This window comes from Ursus maritimus, unplaced genomic scaffold (assembly GCF_017311325.1).
Source record: "Ursus maritimus isolate PB19 unplaced genomic scaffold, ASM1731132v1 scaffold_14, whole genome shotgun sequence".
Lineage (NCBI taxonomy): Eukaryota > Metazoa > Chordata > Mammalia > Carnivora > Ursidae > Ursus > Ursus maritimus.
The window spans coordinates 58,052,318-58,066,486 of NW_024423786.1; the positions used below are offsets into that span (position 1 = coordinate 58,052,318).

Below are 14,169 nucleotides of genomic sequence, written 5' to 3' on the forward strand. Positions count from 1 at the left end.
CACGGAAACTGCCCTCACGGCCCACCACAGAGGTCAATGCTCTCTCGGCTCTAATACGTAACAAGTCATAAAGATTTTCGAAGAAGTATTTTTTCAAAAACAAAAATGGGATGGGGCGCCCGGTTGGCTCAGTCGGTACAGCGCGTGACTCTTGGCTTCGGGGCTGCGAGCTCAAGCCCCACACTGGGCGCAGAGCTTACTTAATGTCGAGAAAGAAGAAGAGGGTGGGGCACCAGATGCCGGTCAAGTGCCCACTGGCTAGTTACGCAGCATGTACTGGGGCTGATGGGAGGTTCGGGGCGGCCAGGAGACGTGAAGCCCTTTGCTCTGGATATGCTCCCAGCCCAAACGCTTGGCTTCTCCACGCCGAAAGGATGAAGGCTGCTCACAGTTCTTGGTCTGCCGTGTCACGCCCCACAAGCTGGCCCCTGCCTGCCTCTCCAACCACATCTCCTACACCCTCCCCACATTTCAACCAAACCATTCCAGTGAAAACACCCACGTGCACTTTCTAGTTTCCACATCCTTACTCGGCTGTTCCCTGGCCCGGGTGGCATTATGTCATACTAGAAAAAGCAGGCTTTGCAGTCGAACAGAAATGGCTAAAACCCCAGCCACACTACTGACTACTTTATCATCTTGGGGGAAAAGTTCTTTCTGAGCTTACATTTTCTCCTTTGTAAAATGTAAAAATTTTCCTAATCTCTCTGGGTGGTTTTCAGAATTAAGAGGTGGTAAGCCTGACATCAGTGTTTGTGGTGATTTTTCTTTTCTTTTCTTTTTTTTTTTTTAAAGATTTTATTTATTTATTTGACAGAGATAGAGACAGCCAGCGAGAGAGGGAACACAAGCAGGGGGAGTGGGAGAGGAAGAAGCAGGCTCCCAGCGGAGGAGCCTGATGTGGGGCTCGATCCCATAACGCCAGGATCACTCCCTGAGCCGAAGGCAGACGCTTAACCGCTGTGCCACCCAGGCGCCCCCTGCGGTGATTTTTCGATCTGACTCCAAAAGCAAAATTAAACAGGTTGGGCCAGAAACTAAAAAGCCTCTGCACAGCAAAGGAAATCATCAACAAAATGAAATCGCATGACCTACTGAATGGATGAAAATATCTGCAAATCATATATATGGTAAGGGGCTACTGTCCAACATATATACAGAACTCATTATAACTCAATAGCAAATAAATAAATAAACAATTTTAAAAACAGGCAGAAGGACCTGACAGACGTTTCTCCAAAGAAGACATCCAGATGGCCAACAGACACATGAAAAGATGCTCCATGTTACTGATCACCAGGGAAATGCAAATAAAACCACAATGAGATACCACCTCACACCTGTCAGAATGGCTGAAATCAACAACCCAGGAGACAGCAGGTGTTGGCGAGGATGCGGAGAAAGGGGACCCTCGTGCACTGTGGTGGGAATGCGAGCTGGTGCAGCCACTCTGGCCACAGTATGGAGGGTCCTCAGAACTACCCTATGATCTAGCAACTGCACTACTGGGTATTTATGCAAAGGAAAAACACTGTTTTTTAAAAAATAGATGAAGGAATAAATTTATTACACACCCTGTGCGAAAGCTTTAAAATGCCTTTACTATCACACACCCAACCAACCAGCACAACCACCCCCTTAACTCGGATAAGCTGGACCCGCGTCTGGCCTCCTGGGGAGTGCTCCACAGAAAGGAGAGGGGGCCGCCTCCCACGTCTGGGACCCCACCCTCTGCTGATACGTGCGCCCCGTCGCACACTGCACAGCTAGGGTTCTTGCAGATGCACAGGCGGCCTGTCCACCGCGGGCTGGTCAGGCAGCCCACCCACCCCCAGGCTACAGACTGCAGCCCTTGGGGGGCTCCGGAGCGTGCGCACGTCCTGTTGCTGGAACAGCACTGTTCTAAAAAGCCGTCTGCACCCCCTGTTCACTGCGGCATTATTTACACGTAAAGCCAAGACATGGAAACAGCCCAGGTGTCCATCGACTGATGGACGGATGAAAACGTGGTGTAAACACACAACAGAGTATCACTCGGCCATCACAGACAATGAGATCAGTCAGACAGAGAAACACAAATACCATATGATCCCACTTATATGGAGAATCTAAAAAACGAACAAAAAAACAAACTTGTAGATACAGAGAATAGGTTGGTGGTTTCCATAGGCGGGTGGGGTGTTGAAATGGGTGAAGGTGATCAAAAGGTACAAACTTCCAGTAAAATACTTAAGTCCTGGGCGCCTGGGGCTCAGCCCGTGACACGTCTGCCTTTGGCTCGGGTCATGATCTGGGGCCCTGGGATCGAGCCCCACATCGGGCTCCCTGCTCCGCGGGGAGTCTGCTTCTCCCTCTGCTGCTGCTTCCCCTGCTTGCGCGCTCTCTGTCTCTCAAATAAATAAACAAAATCTTAAAAAGAAAAACAAATAAATAAGTAAAATAAAATGTGTAAGTCCTGGGAACCCTAGTTAATACCATACTGCGTATCTGAAAGCTGCTAAGAGTGAATCTTAAAAGTCCTCATCCCAAGAAATCATTTTGTAACTGTGACGGATGTTGAGCAGACTGCAGCCATCGCTCTGCACGACACGCAAATACTGAACCACTGTGACGTACACCGGAAACTCATATAATGTTAGATGTTGACTACACCTCAATTTAAAAAAAGACTAGTTAAAAAAGAAGGAGCGCAAGTGCAGGTGTGCGAGCGGCCCCGAGGGCACCTGAATGCCTGGTGCGGGCACAGACATGGGCCTGCCTCCCCTCGCGGCCACCTGCCCAGCCCCCGCACCTGCCTGCACACACTGCCTGCTGGGCTCTCAGGACACTCTGCCTACAGACACACCTGCTTTCACAAGGGCGCTGGCTTAGCTCCCCAAATTCACGCCAGCCTTTCAGAAGACCTGGCAAAACACCTGTGATGAGAGCGTCCACGCGTGGCGTGACCTGGGGTCCACACGTCACATGCAATGTTTCGGCGACACTTACCAAGTTGCGGACGATGATCTCAGAGCCTGCTTGGACAGCGAGGTGCAAAGGGGTCAGCTTGGAGGCGTCCTGGACTCTGGAATTCACATTAGCCTGGACGCTGATCAGGAACAGGACGCTCTCGATGTCAGAGTTCTGAACTGCCACGTGAAGAAAATTCCGGCCCTTGTTATCCACCTACGGCAACAAGTGGGAGCCCGAACATGAGGGGGTCCCCCTGCAAGAGCACATCCTGAGCACCGACCAGAGGCGAACGTGTCGCCACCCCTCGGGTCCAGGAGGCTCCCTCCCAAGAACCAACACCGCACGTGCCTCTCCCCCACCCAACAGACCCTCCCCGCACGTGTGCACCTGCCCACGTGTGCGTGGCCCTGGCACCTGCCGGCAGCAGGAGCTGATGTGGAAAGCGGGGAAAGAGACAACGTGCAGGACGGGAAAAGGATGGGGGTGCTCAGGGAAAAAAAGGCAAAGGCAGAGACTGGCCGTAGGGTCCCCTGCTCTGGCTCTGGCGGGTCCCTCACCTGCTCGGCAGCCCCTCACGCCCTCACGCCACAGCTGCAACAGCGGCCTGACCCCGAGCAGCTTCACGGGTTTGCTCTTGAACCGAGCTACGGGTACCGGCACGCTGCAAACGCTGCTCTGCTCAACCCCGCACACAAGAACTCACTCGAGCCAGACCACAGGGAGGCCGCGGCTACGAGAGCTGTCGTGTCAGCCAAGTGCTTAGTGAGAAGTGGGGGCAGCAACACGCCACCCTCGTGGCACGCGCACACACACACACACAAACACGCACGAGCGCAGCGTGTGCTGCTGCCCCAGGCCGTGTTTCTACGAAGCACTTTGACCCACTGGGCCCGTGTCACTCGTATGTGAGGAAACGCGAGGGGCTACCCGTTCACGAGCACGTGACACCACCCGAGCAAGGGTGAGGCCAGCACCCACACAACTTGGTCACGCGCCAACACTGGAAAAGTGGCCTACGGCAGCCTGGGCGCACAGGCACTGGTCTTCCCCCGTGTCAGGATCTCATTTTGTTCAAGTTTCCATGTCACTGTCAGCAGTGGCTACTCACGAATCCTGGCGGTGCTCTACGGGCCGGATGGAGACAGTCCCGCCTCGCACCCGCTGCGGCTGGTGCTTCCCACCCCATCCGTACAGCAGGGCGGCACCTCCCCAGCCACACAGAGCAGCCGCTGAAGAACCACAGGGAAGGACGAGCCGGCCTACGCTGGGCGATGACCGCTCCTCAGAAACCTCCTCCCCTGAGAGCTGCCCCCACATCGCACCAAAAGCTCCTCCTGTTCAATTCAAACCTCTTGAAGACCTTCATTACCAAGGCAACCGGACCAAGCAAAAGCACACGACGACCATCTGTGCACGCCACGGAATTCCTCTCGCAGCGCCTGGCCACCTCCAGCCCCCCTGTGCGCGTGGTGCCGCCGCATGTATGCCAGTCTCACCCGGCACCGACGGTTCATCAGACTGGCCAGACTTCCAGAAAGGGGACAGTGATTTCCACACAGATGTCTTTCTGGACAAAGACCTGTTTGGCTGAGGACGTCTGCTTAGTCTCCAAGTCACGGGTCCCCCCGAGCTCGGGCACTGTGCTGAACGTCGGGTGCGGGTCCCTCACCTGCTCAGCAGCCCCAGACTCTCGCTTGAGGATGGCCTCGGCGGCCCGGTTGTTCTTGTAAGTCATGGCGCAGGCGAAAGGGGTCAGCCCCTGTCTGTCGCGGACGCTCAGGTGGATATCAGGGTGGGAGATCAGCAGCTGAATGATGACACTGTGCTGGTTGCTGATGGCCACATGGACAGGTGCCCTTCCTTCTGCATCCTGCAGGGCAAGGCACAGTTTCAGTGTCCAGATGAAGAGAAACTCAGGAAAAACAGGAAGGGGATCAAATCAAATTTGGTTCTGAGAACCAATACGAACACCCTATGTTTGAAATCAGCTTTTAAGGAGGCCAAGCCCAGAGACGACCAGAAGCCGCTGCCATCACCCCACGCTCCAGTGACCAGGGACACAAACACACTGGGTCTGAAGATGTACGGTCAACCTAGCCTGAGTTAGACCCCTCCCCACCCAGCTGCGGGATGGCCTACATCCGTCCTCACAGGCCAGGACGCGGAAGAGCACCGAGGAACGCCACTCAGGGCTGCTCCACGGAGCTACTGGAACATTCTCCCAAACACGGTGCTGAGCTTGAGACTCGGACAAACTCTCCCAATGAAAACGTATAAGCAATGGAGGGAAGAGGCAAAAAGAAGCTGACTGAAGAAATGCTGCTCACGCTGTAGAAAGGACAGAGGCACAAAGTGGGAGAGTCTTCGCCGGAAAGCCTTACGTTTACTGGGCAGGCCGTGTGACCCAGAGGAAGTCACTCCATCCACCTGTCCCTTCGCCCCACTCACAGCCAACCTGAGGCCCAGGACCGAGAGTCTGCAAGGCCCCTGGCCGTTAAGAAATTTCCCCAATTCTGAAGTCAGCACCCATCTCCCTGGAAAGAGAAACTCTGCATACCTGTGTGTTTACACTGGCACCAAACTCCAGAAGACACTGTACCGTTTCTTCCAGCCCCCAGGAGGCTGCCAAATGCAAGGGGGTCTGCCCATCTCTGGCCTCCTCCTCCCCTTCTCCATTAGGACCGGGCTGCCTGGGACTGTTCACGTCGCAGCCGCTAAAAGCACAGGGAAAGGAAAGGTAGGCTTCAAGAGCCAGGTTCCAACCTGGCCAGAGGCATGCTGATAAACACAGCAGCAGCCTCATCCGAAGAAAAAGCCGTGGCCACCACGGACTGCTATCTTAGTCACAAGTACTGATGTCTGGGTCCCACTCCTGGCAATTCCTCTTGGGGTCTTGGGGGCAGCCTGGGCCTCAGAACTCTTCAAAGTTCCCAAGGGATCTGTATGCATTTATAATCTGAGACCCACTGCTCCCAAGGTTCCTCCCGCGGACACAGCACAGCGAGCGTGCCGTGGGCCCCGCTGGGCTCATGCACCTTTGGAGGGTGGGGGGTCCCACAGGGGCCATCTGGTTTCCTCCACCCCAGCCTCCTGGCCGCACTGTGTGAACTGGTCTGATTGGACTACGGGAGCCTCTATGGCCCCCAGAGCAGGAAGCTGGCTCAGCTTCTAGACTCTGTGATACGGGCACCCAAGCCCTTCTCCTCAGAAGTGGGTTGAGTGCCTTAACTGGCTGACTTCACAGAACAGGGATGTCAGACCAGCCAAGGCACACCAAGACTACAGCCGAATAAGAAGACACGAAGAAGACACTTGGGGTTCTCAGACCTGCGAATAAGGAAGCAGGCGGTAGACTCGTTGTTTTCATCAATGGCTCTGTGCAGGAGTGTCTGCAGACACCCACCAGGCCCCGGGCCCCAGCACGTGGCATCACAGCCGTGTCTGACCTGCAGAAAACACAGGTGACTCACAAACACTGCCTAGCAACGTCAAGCAGTTTATTACCATCTCTGAGCTCTACGTACACCATTAGATTCATTTTTTTCGGGCGATAATTAACTGCTAATTATTTTAATCGGTACAAACCCTGATTAAAAAGCGCTTTGTGCCAGGTCCCGTGAGATGGGTTTGGGAAATACAAGAAAGACAGAAAGACAAGTTTATCATCACCCTCGGGGGCCATGTCCCAGGAGGGACAGAAAACACACACACTCCCTTGGCCTCAGCAACACACCTGAAACTCACAGGTAACCTCAATACCAACTGAGTGAGACCCCCCCAGCTGCAAAATGCAGTACTGTCACATTTCAGGCATTCCAGAGAGCTGAATGAGGACTTCCTGGGGCCTGTGTGCTGAGTAAGGGAGACAAACCAGAGATCTGGGGGCGTCTCACTAAGGTAACAGCGAGGGCAGCCCACACCCAAGGACTCCCGAGGAAGCACCTCAGCTCTCCGGCGTCTTGGTAGTTTTGATAAAGACAGCCTAAAAGAAAGTGCTGGCCAAGATGACACTGCACTGCAAGTTTCTTTAACAGGACTTTCTACTGCTCATCCTTGACCAGCTGGCCGCTCGGCAGATCTCCTGCTCCCTGCGGTTGCTATGTGGGCACAGATCAGTCTCGGACACAGAACATCCCCATGTGTAAACAGAGGCTGAAGCTGAGCTCGTCTCACCAGGGTGGAGGCGATGTCCTCCAGATTACCGGCCAAGGCAAGCCACAGCGGGGAGTTCCCCTTCTCATCTGGCACGGACATGTCCGCTCCCCGGGTGCATATGGCGTCCACCACGAGCGGAAGCTGGTTTCTGATGGCCAGCTGTAGGGCTGTCTCCCCGTCCTGAGTCCTGCGAGGACACGCACACCAAAACCAACGTTTGTAGCGGGAGCCAAATGATAACACGTGCCCTTCTGGGCATTCCAGAGGCCAGAAGAGACTTCACTCACATTGATCACTATTCTTTCAGAGCAATTTAACCTGTGAGTTAAATTGTCCCTTCTGTCCCTTCTGCCTTTTTAAAACATATAGCTGTGCCATCCCAGTGCACCCAGAAGGTAAAAGACCAACACCCCAGCACGCTGACATCTCTCAGGCATACAGCAGCTGCTTCCAACAGCATCTCAATAAAATGCCATCACGGCTGCCTACTTGACAAAATACTTCTTTCACCTCAGTCACTCAGGGTCACCTGACATTGGAGATAAAGATATATTCCTCTGAAAATACAGAAACAACAGAAACTTAACTCTGTATTTCCCCCCCAAGCCTTTCTGACCGCTCACTGGTTGGGACATTCTTCATTTTGCATGAAATCCCTCTCTAAACAACTGCTTCTGGACTGTTCTTCTAATGAGCTCTGTCCGGTACTGTGGCCTGGCCCTGAGGGTTCCCCACCCCCAAGTCTCCGGGACACGGGAGCTGTACTGTGACGGAGAGCGCTGCTCCCGCCTACCTGACGTTTATGTCTGCCTGGTGCTCCAGGAGGAAAAGTGCACTCTTGCTGTCCTGCCGCTGCATGGCCATGTGCAGCAAGGTCTGCCCGTCCGACATGGTGTCGTTGATGCAGGCCCCGGAGCCCAGCAGCTGGGCTGCGATCGTGTGCATGCCTGGGACACAAACAGGCCCTGACTGCCCCACGTGCCCCACATCTCACGGCCACACACGCCCTCTCCACTTCTCAAAACCAGCAGCTTCCCACGGGGCAGTACGGGCTTACCCCAAACCCACTGATGAGCCCAGCCCCTCCACACCTCCCTCCCTCCCCCCTCCTTCCGACGTAGGTCTGTCTGGGGACGCTGGAGGCACCACCTTACCGGTCCATAATGCCAGGCCCAGCACCGTCTGGTCTCGGGAGTCCTTGAGGCTGAAGTCCGGAATAATTTGCAAGTTGTTGGTGGCATGAAGAGCATTAGCTAAAATTTTTAAAGGAAACAAACACTTGACTTCACCATCCCATGGACCACATTTAAAGTATTCAAGAGCATAAGAGCTAGTTTCCAACTAACTGACTGGCTAGAATACAATCATCTCTACACAGAGAGAGTTCATAAATCTTCTTGTGGTGGAAGCCCAGAAACCTGGTATTTTGGAGCAAAGCTTATGGGAAAAATGAGTTTTTGAAGCTTAAAATAGTGACTCTTCACAAAAGAAAAACAAACCCACTATGGAGACATAAATTACCCGACTGCTGAAGAGTCAAACCATGGCCTGGCACTGCTTTCCTAATACAGAATCCCTACCATTTACCGCTCCTGTGAGGACCCAGAAAAAGGTGCACTCGACCTAAAATCTCGCTTCCTTCCACAAGCACAAGGCTGGAATGTGCTGACCTTCACAAGGATTGAGGGAAGAGGAAGACAAGTTCCAGGACAGGAAAGAGGAAAACCTGAGGATGACTTCTGAGGGAAGTGGGCCTCCCCATGGCAGGGGCTCCCCTTGGCCCTCCTTCCCACTCCTCCCATGGTTCACCTGCCAGGGAGGCTGAAGCAGGTGAGAGAACAGCCAGCTCCAGCGGGACCTGGGGCTGCAGGGTCCTCGGACACCGCTCATGCCCAGACAGAGCTTTGGGAAAACACCCAACATGAGAGAGAAGTAGTCAGTGGTTCTAAAACCCTAACCTATCAGGTGGAATGGGCAGGCCCCATCCTAAAAATGCACACAGGGAAACGGTGGTCAGCAGCCAGACTACGTGCTTATCTAGTGTGACCTGGAAGGATTTGGGGGCCAGAAAACTCACCAATGCAGGAACATCAACTCTGTCACTAACAACTCACAACTACTGTTCAAAGGTCAAGGTGAGGGGCAGTTCCCAGCTACCCACCTTTCTGCTCCAGGATGACAGACACCACATCTGGGTGATTACAGGCGATGGCCATGTGCAGGGGTGTCTGCAGATAGACGCTGTCCACGGAGCTGGTCAGGGACGCGGCCTCCTTTGGCAAAGGCGGAGCTTCCTCCGTCTGCAGGTTCGGGTTGGCACCTTGCTGCAGGAGCTCTGCCGTGAGGTTGGCCAGGCCATGCCGACAGGCTGTGTGCAACGGGGTCTCTCCCTGAGCAGAGGCAAACGGCCCACCTCAGAGCACGTTCAGGAGGGGAGTTCCCGTCCCAGGGCGCTAACGACAGCCTGTGTGCTGACACCCGGGTCCCCGGGGCAGTCGCAGCCCTTGGCTCATCCTGTCACCAGCTGAGCATGACCCGTCCCACGATGCGGTCGGTCCCTCCCTTCCCTGTGCTGTCAGCCTACGTGCCCACCAAACACCCTGGCTCCTCCTCTTCTATGCGTCCAGTAACCTTCCCGACCACCCTGCAGACAACCTCAACGTGCCACAGAAGTAAGTGCCGGGGAGGCTGGCAAAGCCTCGACTGCGGCCCCGCGGGGACAGGGCTACCAGTCAGCGGGGCCACCGCGCCCCTTCCGCCCCCGCCCCCACTGGTCTCCTGCCCAGCTCACATCAACCCCATCTTGAACTCTGATCAAGTCCTCCTTCCCCCACTTTTTAAAACTAAAAGCATTTTAAACTGGTATTCCACATTCTTGATTCACTATTCAAGAGGGACAAGAACTGCAGGGACAAGTTCCTCCCTGCCCTGCCCCACCACCCAAGTCCCCGTAGAGGAAACCCCGGTGCCAGATTCCCGCGTCCTTCCGGGGATAGAACAGGCATAGGACAGGGACACAGACACACACGCGGCACCCCTCCACCTAAACAGACGGACACAACCCGAACACAGTGCTCTGACCTTACTCTCATGGAAGCTACACCTCATCCCTTCAAAGAGTCAAAGACTCAACAGGCTCCTGGAGAAACACAGCAAGATCCCAATTCCTCCTCCCTAAAAACATATCTTCCTCTCCGGGATGGAACCACTTTTAACTCTCTCAGTGGGGTTTCTGTGATTTCCGTATTTCTAAGTAGTTTTCCAGGCTCAGGCACTGTAGGTGGACCACCCACTGCTGTGTCACTGTGACACGGGACTCAGCCCCCTGCCAACGCGCCCCTCCCCATCGACCCGTGTCGTGGTGTGCAGGGCCTCACAACAGCGTCCTCCTCGGTGGGACCATCTTCTGCTCCAGCCCCTCCGCTCCATGTTTGTACTGGGAATGCTCACTGGCCCCCATGACCCCCACAAGAGTGTGCAAGCACGGGACTCTCACACCCAGACTTCCCCCCGACTTCTCTGCTCAACATTCACAAAATCGAATTCCCTGTGCAGCAGCTCGTCTGCGTGGCAATTCTCGTTCTCTTCACGGGCGCATTGGACAGTTTCACCACCTCTCTTGACCCTGCTTCTGAGAGCCCCAGCCGGTACAAGTGTAATCCCGCAAACACTTTGAAGCCTGTCTCTGTGGGTCCAAATTCAGTATCCGAGGTCAGCACAACTCGCTGCCGGTCTAGATGATTCCCACCAGCCCCAGCCTTGACCTCAACGGTGCACCCACCGTGTCACCTTCCCAGGACACTTTCTCAACTCAAATGGTCACAACGCTTGTCTACTCAAAAGCCTTCACTTCACATGTAGGATAAAGTTCAAAGAACTCAACCAGCATTCCAGACCCTTCTCCAGTGTCGCTCTCACTTGCCTTCAAATCGGGTCTCTTCTGGCACATCTCAGGGTTCGCCCAGTTTTGCTACGAAGGGTATCAGAGAAGGAACCCGTGAAAGATTTTTTAAAGGTGGGAGACAGGGCATGTCTGTATACTATCAGAAATGAACAGTGGGCAAACCTGATGATGCAGAAGGAGACAGACAGACACAGAAACGCATAACGGTAGGAGCGAAGTCAAGGAAGCCACAAGAGCATTCAGGAACATGCTGGCATTCAGCCGGAGAGCAGGCCGTGTGCGGGTTTAGGTGCAGAGAGGTTAGAACGTCGAATGGTGGAAGAGAATGGTGTTGCCATCTCCCCTGAGCTTCCGAGACACTTCAGTGTGTCTCACGCACAAGCTTACGGTGTACTGCCTTGCCCGGCGCTGTGGAGAGTGTGCAACCTTCCGTCCTAGACCTGAGTCTTAATGCTGGCTCCGTCACTGCTGAGCCACTTAACCTCTCAGAGCCTCAACGTTCTTTGCCCTGAAATGAGGGATTGGGACATGTCGAGAATGTCCCTTCCAGGTCCACTCTGAGAATTAAAAGGACCAACATCCTCAGAGCTCTGAGCACAAAGGTGCAAAGTAAACGTGACCTCAGAGACAAGCACAGCCTCCCTATATGAAAAGAGCAGTGAGAATAACATCACATAGCACCTGATGTCCTAGCCATTACGCTAACAAGCCCTTGCATGCGCCCTTTCCTTCTCCCTAATCCACACCCTATGAAATCAGTGTGAATCCCATTCTGCAAAGAAGGAAACCGAAGCTCACAGACGGTCAGTAACTTGCTCAAGATCACACAGGGCGGGGTGAGAAACAGGAAGTCGTACCCCAAGGCCATGCTTTGACACTGCGCAGTCTACCTTGTGGGCCTGAGACCCAGACTAAATACGCACTCACACGGGAAAGTCTCCGCAAACAAAGTGCTATAAACAGTGGAGACTCTATGATGGTAGGTTTGTGTGTACGAGCCTGGTCGTCTCCTGCAGACCACGGTGTCCACAGCGTCTAGGTGAGGACCTGATATTCCACAAATGCTTAGGGATGGGTTGCTGAATGAATCAACCAACCAGTATCTGGGGACAAAACATCCGTTCCTCCCTGGTTTTCTAACCAAGTGCTGTATTATGCAGACAAAAACTGAAAAAGCTGTTTTCCCCACACACCAACCACTGCCTTTCTCCCACAGACCCACCGTGCTTCCCTGGCCGCCCCGGCACACTTACCCACTTGTTCCTGTGGTTGACCTGGGCACCACTGGTCGCCAGGAAGAGAGCCGCTGCCTCGTTCCCTGCTTCGGCTGCCCGCTGTAGTAAGCAATTCCCTGGGAGACAGTGAGCACACTCGTTTTCCATCTGCACAACGAGCTCCTCCTCGCCCACCTTTCACAGCGGACAAGCCACACCCCATACCCACGTCCATACAGGCCCTCTCTGCATGTGGACGCAGACACTGGCAAGGCCTGGGTGGAACAAAGACTTGGTCTGGGAGTCAGGAGACATTCATTCTTCCAGAGTCTGCCACTGAACGCCACCTGGGACCAGATGTGAGTTCTGTCTCCTGCCGAGGACGGGTTAGAGCGCGGTTTCTCAATAGCGGTGCTCCTGACATCTTGGGCCAGGGGACTTTTTGTTGTGAGGGGTCTGTTTGGCACACCATATGACAACTAGATGCCAACAGCTCCCCCAGCCTTGCTAGAACAAGTATGTCTACGGATGTTGCCGAAAGTCCGGGGAAGAGGGGACAGCTGTCTGTCTGAGAACCTCTGGACCTAGAATGACCATTTTGAAGACAATGTGAGCTGAAGTTCTACCAGAAAATGCCCTTTACATTTTATCCCTAAGGCCTTAAATATGTTTGTTCTTGGCTTAGAAATGTTTTGCTTCGCACTGTTTTCTAAATAAAAATCTTAGGAAAAAAAACATTTCTTTTCGTCTTTCCCTTGTGGAATGGTTTTAGCCCCAAAGCGGCGTTTTCCTTTCTATTAACATCCATTTCCTGTTTGGATAAACACAAAATCTCATGTGCTGCAGCTATGCTATTTGAAAACTCAAATACGAGGACTAAAAATAGATAAAGAAATGGGACATGGCTAAAATCAACAACACAGGAAACAATAGGTGTTGGCGAGGATGCGGAGAAAGGGGACCCTCGTGCACTGTGGTGGGAATGCGAGCTGCTGCAGCCACTGTGGGACAGAATGGAGGCTCCTCAAAAAGTTACAAATAGAACTACTCTAATTGCCCTACTAGGTATTTACCCAAAGGATACAAAAATACAGAACCGAAGGGGCACAGGCACCCCGATGTTTACAGCAGCCTTATCAACAACAGCCAAACTGGGGAGAGATGTCCATCAACAGATGAATGGATAAAGAAGATGTCACGCATGCGTGCACACAGACACACACACAGACACACAGACACACACACAGACACACACACACACTGGAATATTACTCAACCATTAAAAAAAATGAAATCTTGCCATCTGCAATGACATGGATAGAACTAGATGGATTACGCTGAGCGAAATAGTCATCGGAGAAAGACAAATACAGTACGATCTCGTGGAATTTTAGAAAGAAAACAGATGAACACAGGGAAGGGGGAAAAGAAAAGAAAGAGACGGAAACAAAACATAAGAGAGTCTTAACGACAGAGAACAAACAGGGTTGCTGCAGGGAAGTGAGTGGGGGACGGGCTAGGTGGGCGCGGGGCATTCAGGAGGGCACGGCATGATGAGCAGCGGGTGCTGTACGTAAGCGACGAATCACTGAATTCTACCCCAGGAACCAACCAACATTGCACTGTACATTAATTTAAAAAAAAAAAAAGAAAAGAAAAGAAACGGGACAAACGCTTTGTCTTCATGCCGTTCTTCCTTTTCCCCCAGAGACCGTGATTCCCCCCTAGCCGAGAGCCAGCCCGACTGACAGACCCCTCATGAGGGTCCCACCTTCACTTCTGTGGTCATTCTGGGGCACACAAGACATGGACGTGGGCCTCCCCATCAAACGAAGATGACCTTCCACTGCTAAAACACATGCGGACTAAGGCCAGTCCATGGACACAGACAACTGGAACAAGGGAAAAACAATAACCCTGAACTTGCACTAAAACTCCAAGTAT

The 14,169-nt window shown here is 53.3% G+C and overlaps 1 protein-coding gene across 2 annotated transcripts in view; it reads right to left on the bottom strand.

Annotated features, from left to right (window-relative positions):
- Positions 1 to 14,169, bottom strand: part of ANKFY1 (ankyrin repeat and FYVE domain containing 1) — a 76,457-nt gene that overhangs the window by 9,061 nt on the left and 53,227 nt on the right. For both annotated transcript variants that reach the window (XR_005834697.1, XM_040629828.1), the window contains exons 11-19: positions 12,265 to 12,362; positions 9,269 to 9,497; positions 8,262 to 8,360; positions 7,901 to 8,054; positions 7,126 to 7,294; positions 6,280 to 6,398; positions 5,510 to 5,666; positions 4,622 to 4,822; positions 2,989 to 3,165 (exon numbers count right to left, since the gene is read on the bottom strand). Coding sequence is in view for 1 of the 2 variants with exons in the window: in XM_040629828.1 (XP_040485762.1) it covers positions 2,989 to 3,165; positions 4,622 to 4,822; positions 5,510 to 5,666; positions 6,280 to 6,398; positions 7,126 to 7,294; positions 7,901 to 8,054; positions 8,262 to 8,360; positions 9,269 to 9,497; positions 12,265 to 12,362 (1,403 nt within the window). In the remaining variant the exon portion in view is untranslated. The remainder of the gene's footprint in view (positions 1 to 2,988; positions 3,166 to 4,621; positions 4,823 to 5,509; positions 5,667 to 6,279; positions 6,399 to 7,125; positions 7,295 to 7,900; positions 8,055 to 8,261; positions 8,361 to 9,268; positions 9,498 to 12,264; positions 12,363 to 14,169) is intronic.